This window comes from Musa acuminata, chromosome BXJ1-6 (assembly GCF_036884655.1).
Source record: "Musa acuminata AAA Group cultivar baxijiao chromosome BXJ1-6, Cavendish_Baxijiao_AAA, whole genome shotgun sequence".
Taxonomy (NCBI): domain Eukaryota; kingdom Viridiplantae; phylum Streptophyta; class Magnoliopsida; order Zingiberales; family Musaceae; genus Musa; species Musa acuminata.
In genome coordinates this window covers 38,221,564-38,247,265 of record NC_088332.1, presented here as the reverse complement: position 1 = coordinate 38,247,265, position 25,702 = coordinate 38,221,564, and the positions used below count along the sequence as shown (strand labels likewise).

Genomic DNA, 25,702 nt, shown 5'->3' with positions numbered 1-25,702 from the left:
CACAAAAAATAAGATATAGTAATTTGTAAATCATATATAATATGGATAGGTATCATTTCAAATAATCAATAGTTGAAATTTTATTTCCTTTGAACCCCTACATTCTTTCTCCAGCTATTAGAATCCTCTTAGAAATAAATGAATGGACTATTATGGATTTTTTAATGACATGATTATTTTGTGTTTAAAGCCAAAAGATATTAGAGTTAATGATTCAATAAAAAATTATCTAAATAGAAAAAGAAGGAGAAAATAAAAAATAACACATTATTTAGATGCTCAGAAATATATAAAAATATATTTAAAAAAATCTGAAATGGAAAACCAATGACATATGTCTAAGTGTCCTATTCAAAACTTTCTTTAAAAAATTAGATCATTTTGAGCACTATGTTTTATTTTTCCTCAAAAACAATGCATCACTTATTAGAAATTATTTTTCTAGACCAAATTTTATAATATATTATTGACTTATTTAAATATTCAAATGTGAAAAAATATTGCATAGATGTATTATAATTTGTTAGAAATACAACGAATAAGGAGAAAATAAAAAATGATACAATGTTCAAATGATCAAATGATCAAAAATCTAAATAAATACCCAAAAAGATCTCTAAAATGAAAAACCAATGGCATATGTCCACATGTGTTATATTCAAAGTTTTTCTAAAAATTTAAGATCATTTTAAACAGTGCTTTTATGTGATGTACTATATTTTATTTTTCCTCAAAAATAGTGAATTGCCTATCAAAATAAAAATTTAGACCAAATTTTAAGCTCAAATGTGAAAAAATATTATATAAATGCATTCTAATTTATTATAAATAAAAAACAAGTAGAAAATAGAAAAACAATATATTATTTAGATGCTAAAAATCCATAAAAACATCAAAATAACTTTTTAAATTAAAAACCAATGACATGCCCTATTCAAAGCTTTTCTAAAAATTTGATATCATTTTAAAAACATTTTTTACAATGTACTATTTTTTTTAATTTTTCTCAATAACAGTGCATCATCTGTTAGAAAAAAATTGTTCTGGACCAAATTTTCTACATATATTATTGATTTGTTGATAAATTAACATGTAAAAAAATATTGCATTCATGCGATGCACACTATTTTTGAATTTTCCTCAATAATAGTTCATCATCTATTGGGAAAATTTTTCATGGGCTAAATTTTCTATATATATATATATATATATATATATATATAGGGCTTTTTTATAGACTCAAATGTGAAAAAACATTACATGCATGAATTATAATTTATTTAAATAAAATAAATAAGTTAAAAAATAATGCATTGTTATGGATGAAGACTTTATTTTTATAAAGAATACTCAAAATATTGATAGTAAAACAACAAGCTTTAATAGCATTGTTAGAATAGTAGACATCAACGTAACCCTATAACCCTAGCTACATAATAAACTAAAAGTTTTAGTTTTCTAGTAATTTTTCTTTAATAGAAATGGAGACATATCTTAAAGAATCCTCGAAGCTTGAGGAAATAATATCATAAACAATGTAGCGACGATGAAATAAAAGCTCAAAAGAGTCTGTGTTATCGTCAGTAAAACTCGATGCTCGTAGACGATAAACTCAACTCTAGATATAATAACGTACGAAATTGACAATACGTGAATGTTGTGTAATATAATACGATAACGATAATGACGATTGGTAAATATGAAGCATGGATATATAGTTGCGGTAAAAAAAAAACATATGTTCAAGTTAAATTAGTATTTTATATGATTTAATTTTATATAAACTCATATAATTTTTTTAAGGTTAATATTATCTTTTTTTTAAGTAGGAGCATTATTTGGATGCTTTTCAAAATAGGAACTTGCAGTGACTTTTGTATTTATGGCTATAAATTTCTCAAATATAAAATCTCGATGATATGCAACTTAGTCAATTTTCGTTGGTTCTTTAAAGGTTCAATCAACATCAACTTCCATCAGATTGGTTATCTCCTCTGCTGTTAGTGATGTAATTTCTATCAATTTCTTTTTTACATTTATTACAGTGCATAAAATATGCAATTAAAATAAAACAATCGGTAAGAATAATAAGGATATTTATATTATTTTAAGGAACTAAATATATTTTTTTGTTGTGATAAATACGCTATTGCTATTCCTACGTTAAAACCTTTGATGGCCTCTAATTTGACGTACCTAAGATGATTGATTTGGGTCCAATTTGCTACTGCATCATAGCAAATCCGACGGACCGAATCCACCCGTCGCTTAGCCATTCTACAAAACCTGTTGTTGCCGTGGAGGAACTCCGCTTGCTCCCGACCTCGTTGTTCCCTGGCGAACTCCTCTTGCCCTCCTCCCTCCTCCCTCCTCCTCCTCCTCCTCCTCCGCCGCCGCCGCCGCTGCTGATCCATCATTCATCGATTCGGTTACTACGGCGGAGGCAGCGATCTGGTCCTCCACATGACAAAAAGGTAATAAGGAAAAGAAACCCCTTATTATTCCCAGATCCACGGCGTCCACGCACCAATTCCACCTCCGAATCGATCCCTTCTCTTCTGCTCACCTACGAATCTTAGTCTGACGTCCATGCTGGGGATGATCCCTAAAATTAGGCGTCACGTGCCCTCCTGTCTCGCATTGGGAGGGCGGATTTTGTTTGAGGTCCCTCCCTCTGGTAGGATCGGAGACCTCCGATCAGCGATTTTGTTCTTCGGCGAAGCTTGTATATACCTGTGTTAGCCATTTGAGGGACCGATTCCATGATATACTGTTGTTTAGATCCGCATGTTATTGTTAGTGATGTGTTTTCCTGTCTGCTGCTTGTACATGTAGGATCATATTTGGTTGATGCACCACTTGGGAGAAGCTGATCTTGGTCCAAAGAGTGCACTGAGATGACTCCCGCTCGAGATCCTTTTTACATTGTTAAGGAGGAAATTCAGGGCTCGGTATGTTTAACTGATTTGATTGCTTAATACATTAATGTTTATGTCCGAAAGGGAGTGTTGAATGCCTGATTCGTCTAGTGATGTACACTTTAGTTTTGGTTGCTTGTGAAAGGTTAAAAATACTAATTTGGTATCTCTTATAAACCTATATAATTAATTAACCTTGTGGATTGCCAGAACTAGGAGAGAAGTCAAGCGTAGAGGCACTTTTAGTAGTGAGACATGTGATGGGGATAAGGATGATGATATGTATTTTGTGATAAATATATGAAGTTTATAGTAAGTGATTTTGGATAACCTTTCGTTGCAAGAGGATTTGTGCTGTTACTGTTTATAAGGAATGCATTAGCATTGTCAATACTATTCTGATTTTCTTTTGGTCCTCGATCTGAACTCAGCATGTTGTATATTAAGTATTAACATATGCTTGCAAAGTTATCTAGTTCTAATAAAGTATATTGACATATTTCTTTTTTATTTTCACATTTTCCTTAGTTTATGGTTTCTTTTCTTTTTTTTCAAATCTGAATTTACTTCTTGGGGAAATTACAATCTTGTCAATCTCATCCAGTTGATATGCCATATCACCACTGACCAATCATGTTCCCGATTTTGACTTTGCGACATATCCTTGTTCGATTTTCTATTTTTGAACTAAATTTTGACATACTACGTACTATGAGGACAAGAATTTAGATTAAAAACTAATGTGGGAATGCATTAAAATTGAAAGCCAAAGAACTAAGTTTTGCTTGTGATTTGTAACTTCAGATTACTTAGGAACAACGACCATAGCCTTCTACAGCTTTGATTTGGATATACTACGATTTACGAAAAGATTAAGAGTTTATTTCTCCATGTAAGACATTTAAGAATGCATGCCAAATTTCAGATTTGGGTTGATTGTTAACAATGAATCAAACAACTTGTGAAAATAGGAACTTGCAGAAATCTGAATGTTAAATTAAGTTAGAATTTTTTTTTTCAATGTTCAAATGTTTGTAATTTAGGTTTCGAATTAAATAGATTTTATATAGACAGAAAACTAAAGCTGAATGCTACAAATTCATGTGACTGATCATCTTTCATTATTAATACACTATGGCTAGCTGACCAATGCTTTGTTTTACTCTCATTTTTTAACAGTGCATCCACTAAGTGACCAACAGCCTCTTCTCTGTTCTTCAGCTTATGTTGAAAAATTCTGGTTCAAATCTTGGGAGAGTTAACAGCGTGTGTTGCATACTTGCATATTATGGTGCTGAGTCAGAAATTTGCTTAGCAGTATTGTCTTAGTTGGAAAGAATTCTATAAGTTTAATTTTGGTTAATTGAGGATGAAGAACAGAAAGTTATCAAACACACATTGGACGAGGTGTAGGTCCTACTTTTCAAGAAATGCATGGTCCTCTTGGATTGAAGTTGATGGTTTGGAGCTGTATATTACCTAAAAAGGCTTTGCATATACACTAAAGATGCTCAGAAATTATCTTATAGATATGTTTGCATCTAAGGCACTGATCCTCTTTGTTTGTGACCGAAGCTACCTTTGTTGTTTGACATCCTTGTGATCACATCAAAAGCTATATTTTCATACACCCTTGAACCCCTCCCCTGGACAAAAAATGGAGGCCTATATTTATGAATAAGAATTTATCTTCCAGAAAATATGTTCACCTCATGTTGCAGCTTTAATCTGCAAGATAGAGTAGTTCTTACAAACTGTTCTGTTCATCATTTCTTCTTGAATTTTTTCCTGGATGCAGATTGATAAATTGCAAGCTAGTTTTCGCCAATGGGAACAGACATCTTTAGATATCGGAGAGCGTGTACGTCTAACCAAAGAGCTCCTAGCCAGCTGTGAAAGCCTTGATTGGCAGGTATCAGTGTGATGGAAACAAAGTATTTGTTTTTCATTTCTGCAACCTTTTGTTTAGGAGTCCTCCATTTTATGAACATACTTGTATGTCGATTGTCTATCATGATAAAAGCATGTTGATAGCAAAGAGCAAGTTCAGCAATGGAAGGATTTATTGCAATACTTTCTGATTCATATTATGGCAATTTTTTGTTGAATGTGTTTTTTATGTTAATGGCAAAGGTTGATGAGTTAGACAAAGCAATTGCCGTTGCTGCAAAGGATCCAGCTCGATATAGTCTTGATGAAACTGAACTTGGAAAACGTAGGAAATGGACTAGCATTGCTCGTAAGCAGGCATGTATATGTTTTTTTGTGCTTTTTCTATGGTGGTTACAGTTGACTATCACTTCATTCCTTTCTTATTTTTATATGGGCAAGGCTTTCTGTGTTTTTGCCTTGAATTGGAGATACTATATTCAGCAGCATCTTAAATGTGTACTCTTTGTTTGTCACCATTTCTATTTTAATTCCTGAACTTGAAATTGTATTTGTATTGCATAATGGTTATGCAGGTGGGTACCATCAGAAGAACTTTAGAAGAATCTGGAGTTAAGGGCAGTTCAGTCACTCCTAGTCTAAATGGTGTTCGCCAAGAGCTCATGAGGCTTCCAAATGATTATGCGTCCAAGGCAGGGAGATCGGGTTACAACACATCACAAGATGATGATGATTTCATCTCTTCAGAATCAGATAGGCAGCTACTTCTTATAAAGTAATTTATTTTTTGTTCCCAAATGTTATCTTTTGTTACTATTTTGGATATGGTTTAGAAGTAGATGATAAATAGACCAGATGTCGTAGGTTTTAGATTTTACTCGTTCAATAAAGACACTAGCAGTCTGTTGGCATAGCGCTGTTTTACAAGTTTACATATAACTTAATTGTGTATTTTATTATCTCAATCTTGTCTAACTAGATAAGAAATGCTGCATTTTATAAGGTCTGTTTGTTGGTTAGACACTTGAGAGAAGATGGCCAAATAAATATTGATGAAAAGGGCTACAACATATGTATGTATGTATGTATGTATGTATGTATGTATGTATGTATGTATGTATGTGTGTGTGTGTGTGTGTGTGTGTGTGTGTGATCACAGATTATGGAGGGAATCAATTTTATTTGTTGATCAAGGACCTTAACCACCTTTTTTTGTATTCTTATTTTGACTTGTTCAGTGTTCTGTTAAAGCTGTCAAGAAAATAATTTTATTTTTTGGCATTATGAGTGACTGTCATTTGTACTTCAGGCAACAGGATGAGGAGCTGGATGAGCTTAGTGCTAGTGTTGAGAGAATAGGTGGCATAGGGCTTACTATACATGATGAATTAGTTGGGCAGGTAACGTTGAAAATATTACTTCACTTCTTTATATCATTTATATAAAACCGATTATGGAAAAATGGTTAAACCAAACCTGAGAAGCTGATTGGTTAGACCTTAATATGATTCTTCTTCAAAATGGTGTAACTTAAATATTATTCTCTTTGAATGATAAACCCGCTTTATAAAAAAATGTCCAGCAATTCTTGTGTATCATTACAAATCCTCTAACTTTATTTATTGCATAATTTTTTAGTGATTTGGTATAAATTTCTTTCATTAGCTTTCATCTCATGATAATGTCTGGCACATAAATACCTCTAGTGCCTGTATTTCTTGGAAAAGTTGTGGATGTTCTAACTTAAAAGTTATGCCGTCCTTCTCTTAGGTAATATGATGTTGCATGTCTATGTCATAGTATGATTTTGCAGCATGCTGTAGGAATGAATGTATTTTCTGCTAGTTGCTAGATTGCTGCTACCTGATAGAATTTACAAACCATTTCATTCGAAAGGCTGGTTTTGTTCTTGATTGTTCCATAGTCGATCATGGGAGTTCCAAATTGAATGACTTTTATTTTTAATCTGCATAATTCATTATGTGATATAGGAAAGGATTCTGGGTGACTTAAGTTTGGAGATGGATACTACTTCAAACCGGCTGGATTTTGTTCAGGTTAGCATTTAACGGCTTCTTGATGCACAGTAATTTGCAAATTACTATCCATATCCAGTAAAATTTATCCGAAAGCTAACCTGATTAGGGTTCTAAATTTACGATTGCATACTTGTTTTGCAGTTTTGCACAGATCTCTAACTAGATTTAAGATTGGAAATTGGTGGAAATCGATTTCCCTCGACCTTTATATAATTCTGTTATAACTGATTTGTCGTCGAAAGGAAAATTTTGTTGTTACTTTTTTGTTTTTTTATGTGGTACTAATAATGTAGGAAATAACATTTTTTTTGTCCAGAAAAAGGTCGCTGTGGTGATGAAGAAGGCCGGCGCAAAGGGCCAAATCATGATGATAGGGTTCTTGATCGTGCTCTTCATAATTCTTTTTGTCTTGGTTTTCTTCACATAAGAAACAAAAGAAAGTTGCAGAGTCATATCCTTCGGTTTCCATGGGGTGCACAAAAATGGGATTAGCTGATGACCGATGCAGTCATAGATTTGTTACCGTGCTAGAAAATATAAATCACTGCAGAATTGCTGCGGTTATATTTCCGGAAGAACTATGGCTGTATTCTGTTAAGAATGGTGGTTGTATTTTATGGACATGGCTAGCTCCAATTTTTGTATCAACCTTATGATCTTAAAAAACAGCTGTTAACGTTTAGATTTCCTTTTGTAATCCAATCATGACCTGATCATATGTGCTGAGCATATATATATATATATATATATATATATATATATATATATATATATATATATATAGCCTTTTCTGGTTCTACTGAATTTGAAAATAGAACCATACAAATTTCAGATAATTTTAATCCCGATTCAGAAATCGATGATTTTGATTTCGATGAAATCGAAATCACCTATTTTAATTTTAATTTTTTTCTAAAACATCTCTCTAATTAGTCATATATTAAGTTATTGGAATAAATAATAATAATCATTTGGAGGGATATTTGATCATCTGAGTTTTTATTTTGATTTATTTGAAATCAAATCGATTTTGATTTCGGTCTAGATTCTATGAATCGGAATTAAACCATCACCTTCGGTTTCGATTCTAGAAGGGTATATGCGAGTTCCATTTTTGGGTTGAGCATCCATAAGATTCTGGATGGACATGCATTGACTTCGTGAAGCCTCCATGTTTGGTCCCTCGGCGTGGACCAAAGAGTCGAAGTTCAAACATTGGAACTCGTCACTCCTCGCATACTCGTCGTCCAGAATCCCAAATGGATTAAACAATAAGACCAAGGTTGTTGTGAGAGTCAAAACTCGAAGGTCAAACCAGTTCAAAGCTACAAATGAATGCTTCCCATACAAGTCAAAAGATTATAAAAAGACAATATTTAGCTTTTAGTTGGGTTAGCAAAGTGCATCTCTTTGGGTTGACTTCCACATGTTATAGATCACAATTGTTTTGACTTCCACTCATGCTTTTCTTCCTTCTAAGCCACCATCGTGTCCGTGTCGGGAAGACCGTATCGAATTCGAATTCGTAAGTTGAATACGTAGCGATGACGAACTCAGCAAAGGCGGCGTTGGTGAAGTCTTGACGTGCATATGCGAAGAGTATCTATATATACATAGCCATTCATGTCATGTTGTTCTTGGGCTTTGCCTGAATTGGTTCGAGGTGGCGGCGAGACTCCGACGCCGGACCCGGCGATTCCATGCAGCCGATTCCTGCGAGAGATGCTGCGGTGGCGCAGGCGGATCCGTTTTTGGAGCATAGACGGGCGCGAGAGATGGCGGCGATCGTGTCGGCGCTGAGGCGAGTCGTTGCAGGAGACACTGCCGCGGATGCTCCATCGTTCTCGCCATCGCGGGGTGGTGGTCGTGGCGGCGTCATCGGGTATAAGAGGGAGCCGGACGAGTTGATGGGAGAGAGGGCATACAAGCATCATCGAGCTCCAGCTCCGGTGGCAGAAGCCACCCCTTCCGCCACGCTGTTGGCGGAGGAAGGAGAAAGAAGGAAGTACAGAGGCGTTCGACAGCGGCCGTGGGGCAAATGGGCGGCGGAGATCAGGGATCCCCACAAGGCGGCCCGCGTCTGGCTCGGCACCTTCGCGACCGCTGAGGCCGCCGCCCGGGCGTACGACGAAGCTGCCCTCCGCTTCCGGGGCAGCAGAGCGAAGCTCAACTTTCCCGAGGACGCCCGTCTCGGGCCCCCGCAGCCTGGCGTGGCGGCGGCAAGGTGGCCAGAATCCCAGCCTTGGAGGGGCTCTTGGGAGCAAGCAAGGCTGCCCGGAGAAGCAGAGCATCGTCCAGTTACGGATTCCAAGTCCTCCATGGCTTCTAACCGTGCCGGTTCTTCTTCTTCCACAGATCAACACATGGGTTATCTTCCACAGGCATCATGGATAGAGTCCAACCAACATAGACCATCTTCGTCCCCAGAATAGTGTTCCATCTCTCATCTCTCTTTCTCCTTTTCTCCTTGCATGCGTCCTGTCCTGTACTCCAAGTTTCACGGTTGTGTTCGTTCAATGGCTTGTCCTCTTGCATGGTTTATCCATGCTTAATCTGAAGAGCTTTGGCAAAAGGATCATCGAAGAAGGGAAAAGAGAAACTTTTCTTGTCATCGTTGCAGGGACAGATACTTTGTATCCATAGTTGGAGTTCAAATTGGCTTCTCTCGTGGTGGACTCTGCATGGCTGAACGTCGACTGTGCTCTGGTGGGAAGTCGTTTTTGGACATGAGATGGGTGGAGGAAAGAGGCGGTGACCACATTGGGATCGATTCCGCGGCATTGACCACGGAAAAGCTGAGCCAAATTGACCTGACCTCGTCGTGGCCCACTCGACGAGTGGACCCCGCGGCCTGTGTTGCCCAATCAAATTGACCGAGGCCTCTAATTCATATTTATTCCGTTTTAAAATATAGGAAGATGATAAAACAATTAGGTCATCACTATGCTTTTTTTTTCAAAAAGAAAAATCAACATTTCCTTCGTGTTATTATTATTATTATTATTATTATTATTAAAAATAATTGATATTATTATTATTATTATTATCTTTTTTAGAGATAATTTAAAAAAAAAATAACATGAGATATAATATATAATTCACTGGGGAAATAACACGTGTACAACCCGAAGACACATCATCTTGTGGGTCTGATATCAAATGATCACTAATAATATTGTATCCCTCGATATCAACGTAATCCATTGTACTATAATTAGATATGTCATCATGACTCAATGATGATCGAATAATTTATATAATCATCTCATGAATTAACTATCTAATTCAATTTTAACGATTATCCAAGTTTTCTAGAAAAAGAATAATAGATAGCATCTACTAACCAATCTAAAAAAATCATATAATTTTATTCTCAAATTCTCTGAATTCTTATTAATTTAAAATTGAATGAACATTTATTGAACGATCCACACGAGACTAGTGGCAAGCTCGAACATACGACCTAAGTTACTTGGAACCCCAAACATGTTAGATTATGAAAATACGAAGCAATCCTAATTAAAAATTATAATCCGTGATTATCTAATTAAAACAGATTTCTTTTCACCGAAACATATCCACCCTCCCATTCTCTTAATCATGGCAGATAATGCCTAATTGGAATCTAAGGTCTCCTTCTAGCAATTAAGTACTATCCTAAATTACCTGCACAAGAATAAACACAACAAAGATGACATTGGTTTACTCAAGCCTGGCTTTCTTGATTTCCAAGTAATCCAAAACATTTCTCATGCATGAACAGCAACATTGATCTCTAGTGCCAAGGAGAGTTGTTCCAGTTCATAAGATGAACAGCCCAGCTCAATCAGAAGGATCAGAACAGGCCTGAGACAGCCTAAAACATCATGAAACAGGCTGAAACATAACCCAACATACTCAAATCTTCTGAGAAATAAATCCTTGGTTGTAGCAGTCCATGTATGGATCAAACACATTCAGCTAGGTTTTCTGACAATAGTTTAGTCATGCATATCTTATAGACATCAGTTGGTCCATAAAGCAATTCATCTGCTACCTGTTTCAGGTGCACTTGCTCAGAGAGAAGAAGAACATGAGAAACTATGGTGCAGGTGTTATCAAGACCTGACATGGTGGGCGCTTAAATCCCAGAAACATCGAAATCAGTCTCTTAAATCAATGACATGAACCAGTGATCAGCCATGACCAATCAACTTACTCCACAGTAGACCTGAATCATGTCAATTCATCACATTTAATTAGCATTCTGTGGTGTAGCTCAAGAACCACTACTCGAATGAACTTGAAAAAGATGGTCACCGACGTATAATTATGAAGGCGGCAAAGAAGCAGTGACAAGCTATCTCAACTTTTTTCTGCTCATCATCACAGCTTTTGACAAAGCAACCAAATTAGATAGACTGCTAAATCCTGAAGAATCTAGCTTTTCACTATTTGAAAGACTACTTTTTGGGACATGAACAAGGAGGTGACATCAAGATCTTCGCTCAATCCTAGTCTTTGCTCCATCAGATTTAGTTCCATTGTCAAGTCAGAGAAAGAGAAGTTCCTGATATTTTCATCCTGGAACAAAGTAGATTTGGACATGTTCTTCCACCTTAGGACCACAGACAAGTGGATCCATGGACAAAAGGGCTCCTCTTCCATTTCATGTGACGGACAGACACTCGAGTTGGAGTGATGAATGAGGCAGCCATGTGACCCCATCGAAGCAATCCATCATCTTCTTCTTTCATGTGATGACCACCACAGCCAAGCTTTTGGGTCACAAGACTCCAGCAAACCCTTCCTTTTATTCTGTGGTGTGTTATGCCTCCCCCCTTCCTTTTTCCTGCTGTTGCCATCTTCTGTGGACTTTGGCTTCATGCCTGAGACAATTTTGAGTTCAAGGACGGTGAGGAAAGACAAGGGAAGGAACCATCCACATGATGCCATTCCCCCTGTGTCCAGTGTTCTTATGTTCAGAGAGTCATTTTGACTTGATTTCCTTACAAATATTACTGATGATTATTATTATTATTATTATTATTATTATTATTATTATTATTATTATTATTATTATATGTATATATATACATATATATACAAGTACTTAAAACATTCAGGAAGAATAATAATAATAATATACCAATAAAATGAAAATATCATGAAGAGCAGCAGCAGTAGAGCATTCACAATTTTTTGGAAAAGAAAAAGAAAAGTGCAATTATAATATATGTCCATAGTTACAGTCATCCAAGGAACAATCCACATTTCACATTCCTCAACACTCCCAACTCACACACTGATAAAGAGAGAATCCTGGCATTGTATTGGAATTTTCTTTTGGGAAAAAGGAAAAAAAGGAAGAAAGTGAAGATGAGGAAATTAATATTCTTTTTGTTTTGATTTTTTTTTTTTTTGGGGGGGGAGGGGGGTAGTGATTCCTACTGGAAGAGAAGTTTGGGTTAGAGAGAGATGGAGAGAGTATTTAGAATGGCCGGAGGAAGTCGTCGGAGTTGGCGATGGAGTCGTAATGAGGCCAGGCAGAGCGGAGGAGCTTGAGGAGGAGCTGTGCCTTCCTCTTGGCCCTGTCGGAACACCCGCCTTGCACCAACATCAGAAGATGGCCCACTACGCCAGCCGCCACCGCCACCATCTGTAGTGCCTCCGACGGGCCGAGCACTGCCAGGAGCGCCCCTGCCGCGTGCTCCGCCGCCCTCCAAGACGCCTTCCCGGCCATCGCCCTCACTAGCGCCACCACCGCCGCCTCGCCGCCGCCCCACCCCGCCACCACCGCCTCCCTGCCCCCCTCCACCCGGCACAGCAGCTCTACCGTCGCCAGCGCCCGCTCCGCGTCGCTCGACGCCAGCTCGCCCAGCCTGCCCACCACCGCTGCGGCCGCCCCAGCCGCCACTGCCCGCCCTCGGTTCTCCTTCGCCAGGCAAAGAGCGAAGAGCCCACGAATCCCTACCCGCACCGCCCGTGGGTTCCCTCGCTGCTCCGCCAGCGCCACCAGACCCACCACCACCCCGTTCGTCCCGCCGACCGAGGCCCTGGTCTCGGCCGACCGCGCCCCCACCGCGACCGCCTCGATAACCGCCGCGGCGTTGATCCGTGCCTCCATCGACGCGTGCCTTCTCACCATTTCCCCCAGTCGGCACAACCGTTCAGGCCGCGATGCCACCGCCACGCTCTCGGTCTCCGTCAACGGCAGCATGGCTAGCACTGCCATGGCCTCCAATGCCGGCTGGTCCGCTTCCGGTAACTCTAGTTGTTCCCCACCCTCGAACGCGATCTCCACGAGGGCCGAGCGGGTCTCGTGGGTGGAGATCACTGCGCGGTTCTTGTCGGACTCCCGCGCCAGGGAGCGGAGCCGGCGAAGCGCGGCGACCCGAGAGGCGTTGAAGGATGAGGCGGCAGCAGAGTCGAGTAGGGAGCGGACGAGAGAAGGGTCGGCCGGCTGCTTCGGAGTGGGGATGCGCTCGACTCCGAGCGAGCGGTGGGCGACGCACCAGTCCTGGATGAGGCGGCGGAGGTTGTGGTTGGGGATGAGGGTGAAGTCGGTGAGCGGGGCGCGGGTGACGGGGCAGGTGGTGTTCCCGGTCGCCATCCAGGACTCGATGCTCGCCCGGTCGTACGTCTGCCCCGTGCACATCGTCACCGGATCCCGCATCAGCTCCAGCGAGATCGGGCACCGGAAGTGGTGCGGTATCGTCACCCCCGCCAGATCCAACGGCGCTACGCTCCCCGGCATCACCAATCTCGATCCTCGCCTCCTCGTTCCCTGTCTCTCCGCGTAACGAGTCGAGCCAACGCTCAAAGCTTTGCGCTTGTTGGTTTGGCGGAGGAGGAGGCGTGAGTCGAGCGCCTCTTATGCTTTCGCCCTCTACACGTGCGGCTCCTTATCACAACGGCTGCCAGGCTTTCATGTGACACGCGCGCGTTATACGTTTTTGCATGATGTGCACCCATCGAACGGTCGTCATTTCCCGAGGAGGGGCGCGGTCGCCGAGCCGTAACACCAAATCGGGTTCCTGCGCGCCTTTCGGTTGGGTGGGGTTGGACTGACTTGAAATGTCGGCAGTTCAAGCACATCAGAGCCGTCAATCGATGAATGCGGAACTGACACTTCAATAGATTGGACGGCTGCGATGATATGGGTCAAATCAAAGAGTGTCAGTCAAACATCCGGGGCATCGGAGCTCGTGGCCAGTGAAAAGGCTACGCGTTGAGCGATGGAATACAGGGTACAGCATCCTTAGCCAGTCCAAACAGTACGCGCGGTGTACAAAATGGAGTCCGCACGGGGGTGACGTGTCGCGCGATGCTCGGGCGGAGAAGGCGTGCGCGTGCGAACGGGGGAGTCACCGGATACCGGGGCCGGGGTTTGTCCCCGGTCAACCCGGCAGGATTACCTCGGGAACCGGGTTCGAGCCTTCGTCCACACGTGCCGGAACCTGGCCTCACGTGTTGACAGCTGTCACGCTCCGGCCCATTTTGACCGGTCTCGGGTCAGGAAATTTCCTTTAGTAAATGACTTCGGCGCCCCCGTGCCCGCGAAGTCTTCGTTGTGGGTTTCGAAGCGCTTTTCGCCGTCTGATGATACATCGGTCGATCCAACGGCTTGGATCTGCTGCTTTCTTCCCTTCTTTTTCTTCTCAGTTTCTCCCCCCAAAAAAACGGGTAAAACATTTTCCTGCATGCAGAAGATGATACAATAAGGTTAGGTTAATCGTGTGATACTAGTCCAGCACATTTTTTAATGCACTCAAATTGGCTCACTTAATTAAGAAAGAGACGTGCATCATCATCTTCTTTCATCGACGACTAATTACATATGGAACATGTGTAAGAGAAGAAAGGTAAAAATTCATTTCCCATTTTTAATTAATGTAAGAGAACAAACTGATGTAAGCATAGAGGTAATAGTGGATCCCAACCCAAGCAGTTAATATTTAATTTAATATTTCAATATTTACGAGCTGTGATAAGTTAATTAAGAAAATTTATAAAAATATTCAAATCATATCTTTATTTTAGGTATTTCTTTATCTTCATTTTAGTTTTTTTCCAAATCATATCTATAATTCAAACAATATCCAAATTATATTTCTTTTTTTTATCTTACTTATATCGTCTCCTTCATTGTCGTCAATAGTTTTACCAGATTCACTATTGCTTCCTCCTTTATCATCATCTGACACTTTACACTGTCTATTTTCTTTGGGTCAAAGAAAGAGTGAGATTTTATTATTTTTAATGGTTGTCAAAAGAAAGACGTTTTATTATTTTATTATTCATGGAGATCAAATTATATTTTATTATTTTTAATGGTTTGCTAAAAGCAAGAAGTTTGTTATTAGTAACCCTTTGCTATTGGCAACCATATTAAAAAAAATATATAATTTTATCAAATACAGTCGCTCAATCATCAATTATTTCGTGGGCAGAAACAATTTCTGTGCCAAACACAATGCCTTCAAATTCACACGCATCCAAAACCAGACTATCTAATGCTGATGCAGATCGACATGATCACTGCCAACCACAAGTATCGGAGTTGATGTGCAAGAAGCAACGCGATCGACGAGCCGGAAGAGTTCCCATTCACGCCGGACGAGTCGGTCGTCGGCGCCGGCGGAGGTGGAACTTCGCAGACCCCAAACGAGGCATTTACCTGTGACAAAGAACCGCCATGTGATCCATAAAATTTTAGTGCTTTGATCACCGTGTCATACGATCTGCGACGTACCTTGCAGTAGGCAATGTTGTCGCATCCACAAACCAAGTGCCCGTTGGCTACGTCCGTGGCTTCCGGTGCTCCACCTCCATTACTTCTCTGCAGCGGAGATCACGAGGACGTCATCCCTAACCTCTACAAGAATTTCCATAAGGAACGCATCACTGACCTTGTAGAAGTCGACGGCTATAAAGTTGGGCCAGCGATTCGCCGACAAGTTATGGCAGGTGTTCAGCATGCTCAGAAGCGGGGCGGAGTTGTGCTTGCAGGCCGTCGCTAGGTTTGGAATGGTGGGGAAGTAGTTCATCAGCACCAGCGACCTCGACGTGGTGTTCATGGGCGACGACTCCGCTCGGTTCGGGCACGCGCCTGCCTCCATGCCTCCGTTTCCATCTGCAATAACATCAAACAGGTTGAGGGTTCAGCTGGTGAGCCGTAGGCAACGCCTTCTCCTCACATTGATTCTCCACGATGTACGTCCACTCGTAGGCGATGCCCTCGGATGCTTCTTTGGCGGACTTGGAGGTGAACACCAGCAGGCGCTGGTTTCGGCTGATCATGTCGCTGAGCAGTGGCCAGTCCCCGCCATTCTTGGGCATTCTTGAGACCGGGAGCCAATACTTGAGCAGTCCGGAAGCGTTGAAGACTTTGGTGAGGCCCATGGGGGACGTGACGTAGTCCTCGATTATTATCGTGATGACCTCCGAAGGGTTTGCTTCAAGGAAAACCTGGATTTCCTTGAGCACATCGATCGCCGGTTGCTGAAGAACCAGGAAAAGGAGTGATTTGACGAAGAAGAAGAAGAAGACCCGAATGATGCGTGAAGGTAATGCAACAGTAGCGGCGCTTACAAAGGCAGTGAAGTTGTAGCATTTGCCACCGGTGGAGTGGCACAACCAGATGTCATCCAGGAAGTCGTACATGTCCAACATCAACCCCCTTACGCCGTTCTACACTCATTGCAGCAAATGGACAAGCAGGTGACGGGTCAGACAGACATGAATAGTCTAATAATCAATCTAATTTACACCATTTAATGCATCTTGGACTTATTTACTTGTTGGTTGGATAAGAAGACCATGTGGACACTCTCATTCCAACCACCAAATGGATCATAAAAGACAACTCAAATACTGGTTGGAATTTGTTTACAATTATAACATGGTCAATATGATGCAGTCAACTTGATATCTGTTCCTTCACAAAGCCTATTTCAGCTCATGATCTCAATCACCAAACACATGAGAATGTAACAGATAAATATGCTTTCATATAGTTAGCATAATATACTCTAATTTTATAGTGGATTTCTCTCTCAAGGTGGGTTCTAAAGACAGCTTGGTTGGTGTCACACCAACTCCCTGTCATCGTTTTCTATACAGCTAAGCTACTCATTGGCAAAAAATATCAACGAATAATTGAAGCATGTTTTTGGTCCAAACGGAATTTATTTTAATTGTGATAATTAAAATTCTGGCTGCCAGCTTCGTGATTCGTGCGTGGTGCTTCAGCGGTGGCCCGTGATAGGTCGACTCAGCGCTTCGCGTGCGACGAACTCGGTGGTTAAGGCGGGTCAACGATGACCCATCTTCGACGATCCTCCGCCGAGTTAAGTAGACAGAATGGTAGAGAAGGAGTAAGAAGATTTAAGTGCGTACGTTGAGTTGATCGGTGATGGAGTCCTGCTGGTTCTCCAGGGTGATCACGGGCGTTCCGGTGCGCGATTTCTGACCGAGTTTCGCGAACGAGTTGTGAGTCGTCAACCACGAGTACCTATTAAACGGCAAACCGGTCCCCTGTTGCCGAGGGACGATAAGCAGCGAGGGGAGACGCGAGGGAGTGGGAGAGGGAGAGAGAGGAGATCAAGACCTTCGATTTGGGATCGGAGGGCTGAATTCGCGTGCACCTGAACAACCCGTTGCCGCTGGCGACGCATGTCTCGCAATGTAGCCCGGCGTCGCAGTTTCCATTCGACACGCAGATGTCGCCAAGCTTAATTTGATGCGCAAAGAAAAGAAGAAATGATACTTATACCTACTGAAACACACGCAATCCGAGATAAGGGAGATCGAGATGATCAAGCGAAAGAAGAACCTGCGCAGCAGTAGCAGGAGAAGGAAGCACCGATAGCCGAAGCAGCAGCAGTAGCAGCTGCAGCTGAAGCAGCAAGCGAAGTCCCTGTGGATTGACGACTCTTAAGCACACAGTACAAGGCACAGAGAACAGAAGAGCCTCATCAAACACATGCCTGCATATCTGCGTCTGTTCGCTGTTAAGACCTTCTCCTCCACCTCTCTTTGCTTGGATGGTCAGGAATACCAGTAGGTCACAATGGCAATAAAGAACAAGAAGCCATGCTGTCTCCGTCGGTTTAATGGACGATGACGTCGGGGAGAGATGACGAAAGTTACATGTCTGCAACCCCGTTGTCGTACCAGGCGGCGCCACCACGGTGTCGATAGACACATGCCCTCAAATAACATGTGGCTCTGCACTGACCGTCCCCAGTCTATTAGCAAGATGTATGATTAGATTAGTGAGTTAATTAAGTCCCCCGTCAACTATTCGCATAAAGATACGAAACGCACCATTAGATGTTGAGGATGGATTAGAAAATGGACCCCACATGACGAAACACGGTAACGAATAATTGTGAAATATAACTGGTCAAAAAATTGAAGTAAAATCTATAAATTAAGCTCATACAAGCAAATAAGTCATGTAGGAAGAAGACCTAACTTATATTCATTTGAAGGTCAGAGTTCGAGTTATTTTGACCCGTGTGACGAGTCTCAATCAATTTTGACCCTTAACGGGTTGGACTTCTGTAAACGGTTCGTTCGTGATAATAATACCTCTCCTCGCAGTAGCACGAGATGCTTCGTTTTTGGCTTCAGCATGTACAATATTAATCAAATGAATCCAAACATAGGTGATAAATATCTATTATTATTATTTTCACTTTAAGATTATTTCTTATAATAATAAATATTTTATATATTTTTAATTTTAATATTAAAAAAAATTTATTATTAATAATAAAAGTTGAAACATAATAATTAATTCACCACATTAGAAAAGGACTTATGTAACGTTTAATTCGAAACATACAAATATCATACTTATACTTTTTTTTTCGATTTAAAATCTTATAGTCTTCTTTCGTATCACATTTTACTATAGAGATTTTTTTTATGAGTTTATATAGTATTTATAAACTCAAAGGATTTATGTTTTTTTATTATTATCTACTCTTTGAGTAATACCTAAAATATTATAAGTCTTTCATATTTTAATTTAAATAATTCCTAAATACGTATAATATTTAACTTATTTAAGTTATATTTATTTTTAATTTTATTAAAGTAAATTTTAAATGAGTCAAACTAAAAAGAATAAAATTAAGAATAAGTTGTACAAAAAAACGCTCAACTACATTCGTCCTCAATTTTCCAGCTTTATTAGCTATATTGAAGATATAATTTTAAAATTTTAAATATATTATATTGAATTTTAATCAATTTTTTATTAATATGTTAACTAATAATTTATTAATAAATTTAAATTAATCTTTAAATATTCTAATGTGTTAGTTGTAAACTATAATGAAATTTAAATATTATTAGCAAGTATAATAAAATTAAGTCTTTTAGACCATTCTAAATCATTTATCATAATTATTTGTTTCATAAAGTTTTTAATAATTATAACTATGATTCTTTCAACTAGTCGGATCAAGACTTAACACATCTAGTGTAAATTAATGATAAGGACACTAGAAGTATAATAGTCTATAGAAGGAAATATCATTATAAAATATTAAATAATATTAATATTTTAAAAATTTTAAAATATGATGAATGATCGACATCATCAATATTTCACTTTAAGAAAAAAAAATCTAATATTTACTCAAAATTATTTATGAGGGATTAATACCATCATTTATTGAATAGTATGATATCTTTGGGTAGATAATCCTAAACTATAAGGATATCAAAAATAATATTATCTTACCCTATTATATAATTATTCAAAATAGATTCTCATTTACAATTATCCAAATATCTTTATTATGAATGTTATTATAAATAATATTTTCATTAATATTATCTAGATCTAATTCTTTCAATGTAATCTTATAAGTTATCGTTGAAATCACTTTGATTATTATAGAACCGATACAATAATATAAAATATAGCTTAAAAATATCTTATAAATTAGAAAATATTTATTGCAATTCACATCCCATAAATCTACCATCATAGGTCACTTTAGCAGAATAGTTCAAATCTAATTTATGCATAAATAGTTTAATAATAATAAAATAATAACTATAATAATTATAAAGCATTAATCAAGTTAAAAGAAAACTTATATGATAGCCTTAATCATGATAAAATATAAATAAAATATTTATGTGACAAATAGGTATTATTTCATAATTTTAAAATATATGTAGGTAAATAACTAAACAAATATCTAAAATAGTAATTAAAATTTAATTATTACAAGTAAAAATTTATGAATATGTCATATGAAAAAACTATAGAAAAATTATAATTTATAAATTTTTAAAATTTCGTATGTAACTCTAAATTAGACCAATCAATCTTGTTCAATTGGATAAGCCAAGAATTGGACAACTGATAGATTTGAGATAGACATTAGCCTAATTAGGTCAATTAAAATAAAAATTGATTAAAGTAAAAAAAATTAGTTGAAATTTGACATTTCTCAAATTTAGTTAAAATGAGATTAATTGAATCTAAGTCCAATCAAACAATTAAAAATTAAGTCCCATCAAAATAGTTGGTCAATTTGATCAATTTCATGGTTGAGGACACAAGTAAAAAATAATAATTTTCTAAGGTTAACACTATAATTTTGTTGGGATACATATTGAAAATATCTTTTTTTAAAGGGTAGAATTGTTAAGAGGACATCAACTAGAATTTAAACAGTTTAAAAGGGCAAACTAGTCCTTTAAATAGGTCAAACAGCCCTAATCCCTCCTCAGTCTACGCGTAGTATGCGGTCGACACGGTGCGTGACTATCTATTGCCTATGCGCCAACTATTCGAACTCCCTTTGTGGCCAATTAATCTTTATGGCATTCCACCATGTCAAAACGTACGACTATTATAGTTATGCAAGTCTTATCGGCCACATATCTCATCTACTATTGACCGACGAGCCCTACAGCCATTGCTTAGCACTCGACCATCGCGCAACCATTGGGTGACCCGCACTGGGCAGAAACAATTTCTGTGCCAAACACAATGCCTTCGAATCCACACACATCCAAAACCAGACTATCTAATGCTGACGGAGATCGAGATGATCACTGCCAACCACAAGTATCGGAGTTGATGTGCAAGAAGCAAAGCGATCGACGAGCCGGAAGAGTCGCCCGTCGGCGCCGGCGGAGGTGGAACTTCGCAGACCCCAAACGAGGCATTTACCTGTGACAAAGAACCGCCATGTGATCCATGAAATTTTAGTGCTTTGATCACCGTGTCATACGATCTCCGACGTACCTTGCAGTAGGCAATGTTGTCGCATCCACAAACCAAGTGCCCGTTGGCTACGTCCGTGGCTTCCGGTGCTCCACCTCCATTACTTCTCTGCAGCGGAGATCACGAGGACGTCATCCCTAACCTCTACAAGAATTTCCATAAGGAATGCATCACTGACCTTGTAGAAGTCGACGGCTATAAAGTTGGGCCAGCGATTCGCCGACAGGTTATGGCAGGTGTTCAGCATGCTCAGAAGCGGGGCGGAGTTGTGCTTGCAGGCCGTCACAGGGTTTGGAATGGTGGGGAAGTAGTTCATCAGCACCAGCGACCTCGACGTGGTGTTCATGGGCGACGACTCCCCTCGGTTTGGGCACGCGCCTGCCTCCATGCCTCCGTCTCCATCTGCAATAACATCAAACAGGTTGAGGTTTCAGCTGGTGAGGACGAAGCTCGAGCAGTAGGCAACGCCTTCTTCTCACATTGATTCTCCACGATGTACGTCCACTCGTGCGCGATGCCCTCGGAAGCTTCTTTGGCGGACTTGGAGGTGAACACCAGCAGGCGCTGGTTTCGGCTGATCATGTCGCTGAGCAGCGGCCAGTCCCCGCCATTCTTGGGCATTCTTGAGACCGGGAACCAGTATTTGAACAGTCCGGAAGCGTTGAAGACTTTGGTGAGGCCCATGGGGGAGGTGACGTAGTCCTCGATAATTATCGTGACGACCTCCGAAGGGTTTGCTTCAAGGAAAACCTGGATTTCCTTGAGCACATCGATCGCCGGTTGCTGAAGAACCAGGAAATGGAGTGATTTAACGAAGAAGAAGAAGAAGAAGAAGACCCGAATGATGCATGCAGGTAATGTAACAGTAGCGGGGCTTACGAAGGCAGTGATGTCGTGGCATTTGCCACCGAAGGAGTGGCACAACCAGATGTCATCCAGGAAGTCGTACATGTCCAACATCAACCCCCTTACGCCATTCTACACTCATTGCAGGAAATGGACATTCAGGTGATGTGTCTAATAATCAATCTCATTTACACTATTTTATGTCATTGTTTTCTATATAGCTAAGCTACTCATTGCCAAAAAATCGGAATTTATTTTAATTGAGATAATTAAAATTCTACCACACGTGTAACACATGGCTGCCAGCTTCGTGCACGGTGCGTGAGCGGTGGGCCGAGATAGCTCGACTCAGCGCTTCCCGTGCGACGACTCGGTGGGTAAGGTGGGTCGACGGTGACCCATCTTCGACGATCCTCCGCCGAGTTAAGCAGACAGAATGGTAGAGAAGGAGTAAGAAGAAGATGGTGTCGGTGTTTAAGTGCGTACGTTGAGTTGATCAGTAATGGAGTCCTGCTGGTTCTCCAGGGTGACCACGGGTATTCCGGTGCGCGATTCGGGACAGAGTTTCGCGAACGAGTTGTGAGTCGTCAACCACGAGTACCTATTAAACGGCAAACCGGTCTCCTGTTGCAGAGGGACGGTAAGCAGTGAGGGAAGACGAGAGGGAGAGAGAGAGAGAGAGATAGAGAGAGGAGATCAAGACCTTCGATTTGGGATCGGAGGGCTGAATTCGCGTGCACCTGAACAATCCGTCGCCGCTGGCGATGCATGCCTCGCAATGCAGCCCGGCGTCGCAGTTTCGATTCGACATGCACATGTGTCCAAGCTTAATTTGATGAACAAAGAAAAGAAGAAATTATACCTATACCTACTGAAACACAAAACAATCCATGATAAGGGAGATAGAGATGAGCAAGTGAAAGAACCTTCCCAGCAGCAGCAGGAGAAGTAAGCGCTGATAGCTGAAGCAGTAACAGCAGCTGAAGCAGCAAGCAAACTCCCTGTGGCTTAATAACTCTCAAAAACATGTATGCAGCAATGCGTCTGTTCATTGTGACCTTCTCCGCCACCTGTCTTGTATCGTTAGGAATACGGGGGACATAATGATGCTTATAAATATAAAAATTGTAATCATTTTTTTATTATGTAAACTTTTTTAATATAATAATCGGAATCAAACAATGATAGATTAAGATCAAGATTGTTTATAATTTAATATTATTTAAAAATTCTTTATATGATCTAGAAACATACCATGGTCCGATCCGAAGTAAACAATGATAACGACCTACAAGCAAAGAGAACAATGATAGACTTGTGTTCTTTTTTCTTCCAATCTAACCACGTTGAAACAGGGATCAACGAAAAATAAAAGAATATCTATGATATGTTAATAACATGTCTTGAGTCATTTGGAGGTCCTGATAAGAGTAAAGGGTCCAGGATAAATAATTAGGAGTCCCTCCGATCATAGTAATCTCCTAAGGAATCATACTAATTCAACTTTCTTTCTATTAGTCGATAATCATAATGAGAATCCAATCAAATCTATAATATATCTCGCCAAAATAATCTAACATTCTTCAATTTAGTCTATTAATTGGTAAAATATAAAAGAATTCATAATAAAAAAAAAATAAAAGGTTATTTGAGAATAATTTTACTTAATTAGATTATGAAGCTTAAAAAAAATATACATGTATATATATGCATGAATTTTATAAAACATACTAATAAGTTAAATAAATATAATAATAATACATTAAGTGTGACTATCAATGCAGGTCATAGTGACTACATATTATCAATGTCATATATTTTTTTTATGTATCATAATTTTATTAGTCCTTCATAGTTCAAAATGACCCTTGTAATTTATTATATTAATATCATATTATTATTATATTTAATCATAATATGTATATACATAAATATGAACAGGAAAGTAGAAACAAATATCTTTAATTATGTAAGTAAAAATATCATTTATAATATCTTTTATAGGTTGTTCAAATACTTAATTATAAGAATATGTTCTTTTAAACACTTTACGTTGTAAGACCTTAGTGAGTAAATTAATAATCAATACAATGTAACTCAAGTTCTTAATTAATAATAATAATTATTATTTATGGACTCTTTCTTTGACCATCAAGTACTTTTATATTATAATGTATCGAATTACTAGAGTACTTGTCATTCCTAAAGAAAAAAACTACCACGATATCTTGTAAAGTATTTTCAATGACTTAGTAATTAAATCTAACCATATTGAGTCATAAGATAAAATTTTGAAGTCATAAAGCTTCATTATTGGTATCAAAGTATACCACAAATTCAACTTCTATTATTGATAATGTAATAATACATTACTTTATATATTTTTTCTATAAATTGTATATACTTAAGCCATTTAAATTTAATTAATCCAAAAACTATAGAGATACTAGAAGTATAAGAGTATAGGGAAGGAAGTATCATTATAAAATATAAAATAATATTAATATATTAAAATTTTAAAATATGATGAACTATTTGATATCGTCAATATGGTGAAATATTGACATATTAAGTATACACTCAAAATTATTTATGAAGGATGAATATCATTCTTGTAGAATAATATTAATATATTTAGGTATACAACCTTCAAAATAATATCATCCTACTCCATCACATGATTATTTAAAATAAATTCTCATTTAGAATTAAATCTTCTATATGTATCAATATAAATATTATTTTTGTTAATATTATTTAAGACTAAAATCTTTGATATAAATTTAAAAGTTATTAGTCTAAATCACTTTGATGGATACAAAATCAATACAATAATATAAATATAGTTTAAAATATCCTATAAATGATAAAAATTTTATTATAATTCACATCCTATAAATCTACTATCCTAAGCCACTTTAGTAGAATTAGTTTAATAATAATAAAACAATAATTATAATAATTATTGAACATTAATCAACTTAAAATAAAACTCATATGATAATTATAATTATGATAAAACATAAATCAACGCATGCATTTATGTGAAAATAAATATTATTTTATAATTTTAAAATATATACAAGTGAATAAATAAATAAAATATCCAAAATAATAAATTAAAATTTAATTATCATTAGCAAAATTTTATGAATATGCCATTAAGAAAATTATAAAAGAAAACTATAATTTATTTTTTTCTTAATTTCGTATGAAATCCTAAATCAGATTAGTCAACTTTATTGAATTGGGCAAGCGTAAGATTAGACTACCCAAACATGAGCTAATAGATTTGGGTAAACATTGACATAATTTGGTCAATTAAAATTAAAATTGATCAAAGTAAAAAATTGGTCAAAATATAATTTTTATCAAATCAAGTCAAAATGAGATTAATCGAATCTAAATCTAATTAAGTAATCAATATACAATCCGAATCAAATCCGATCAAAGTAACATGTCAAAAATGGTCAATTTTATAATTTTGGTAGGATATATATATATATATATATATATATATATATATATATATATATACTATAAATATCTATTTTTTAAAAGGTATAACTATCAAGTGGACATCGACTAAAAAAAAAAAAAAATTAGAAGGACAAAGTATTCCTTTAATATGTAATAACATTAGTCCCTTCTCGTCCTGCGTGTAGTATGCGATAGCTGTGGGGAACGATTGTCCGTTGCTTGTGTGTCACTTACTCGGACCCTTTTTGCAGTTGATTAGTCTTTATGACATTCCATCATGTCTACGT

General features: G+C 38.3%; 5 protein-coding genes across 5 annotated transcripts; 2 read left to right on the top strand and 3 right to left on the bottom strand.

Moving 5' to 3' along the window:
* The first annotated feature begins 2,272 nt into the window (after nt 1–2,272).
* Nucleotides 2,273–7,529, top strand: LOC103989089 (syntaxin-61). Its single transcript, XM_065188481.1, has 8 exons — nt 2,273–2,474; nt 2,836–2,951; nt 4,717–4,830; nt 5,052–5,165; nt 5,384–5,583; nt 6,118–6,208; nt 6,800–6,865; nt 7,164–7,529. Exons 2-8 carry the CDS (start codon nt 2,898–2,900, stop codon nt 7,272–7,274), a joined length of 750 nt encoding a protein of 249 aa, XP_065044553.1. The 5' UTR covers nt 2,273–2,474; nt 2,836–2,897; the 3' UTR covers nt 7,275–7,529.
* A 942-nt stretch (nt 7,530–8,471) lies between these two features.
* Nucleotides 8,472–9,522, top strand: LOC135677813 (ethylene-responsive transcription factor ERF110-like). The gene has a single exon (XM_065190220.1). It carries the CDS (start codon nt 8,548–8,550, stop codon nt 9,277–9,279), a length of 732 nt encoding a protein of 243 aa, XP_065046292.1. The 5' UTR covers nt 8,472–8,547; the 3' UTR covers nt 9,280–9,522.
* Nucleotides 9,523–12,165: 2,643 nt separating this feature from the next.
* Nucleotides 12,166–13,683, bottom strand: LOC135676843 (U-box domain-containing protein 25-like). Its single transcript, XM_065188480.1, has one exon. The coding sequence runs from the start codon at nt 13,581–13,583 to the stop codon at nt 12,318–12,320; it is 1,266 nt and encodes a 421-aa protein (XP_065044552.1). The 5' UTR covers nt 13,584–13,683; the 3' UTR covers nt 12,166–12,317.
* A 1,564-nt stretch (nt 13,684–15,247) lies between these two features.
* On the bottom strand, nt 15,248–17,971 carry LOC135676842 (PI-PLC X domain-containing protein At5g67130-like). Its single transcript, XM_065188478.1, has 9 exons — nt 17,818–17,971; nt 17,664–17,747; nt 17,439–17,561; nt 17,228–17,365; nt 16,421–16,519; nt 16,027–16,330; nt 15,739–15,962; nt 15,582–15,668; nt 15,248–15,506 (listed from the first exon to the last, which is right to left on the bottom strand). The coding sequence occupies exons 1-9, from the start codon at nt 17,821–17,823 to the stop codon at nt 15,336–15,338; spliced, it is 1,236 nt and encodes a 411-aa protein (XP_065044550.1). The 5' UTR covers nt 17,824–17,971; the 3' UTR covers nt 15,248–15,335.
* A 2,857-nt stretch (nt 17,972–20,828) lies between these two features.
* Nucleotides 20,829–22,987, bottom strand: LOC103989786 (PI-PLC X domain-containing protein At5g67130-like). The gene is made up of 8 exons (XM_065189878.1): nt 22,862–22,987; nt 22,639–22,779; nt 22,422–22,559; nt 21,969–22,067; nt 21,569–21,872; nt 21,268–21,491; nt 21,111–21,197; nt 20,829–21,035 (listed from the first exon to the last, which is right to left on the bottom strand). The coding sequence occupies exons 1-8, from the start codon at nt 22,985–22,987 to the stop codon at nt 20,886–20,888; spliced, it is 1,269 nt and encodes a 422-aa protein (XP_065045950.1). The 3' UTR covers nt 20,829–20,885.
* Nucleotides 22,988–25,702: the final 2,715 nt, after the last annotated feature.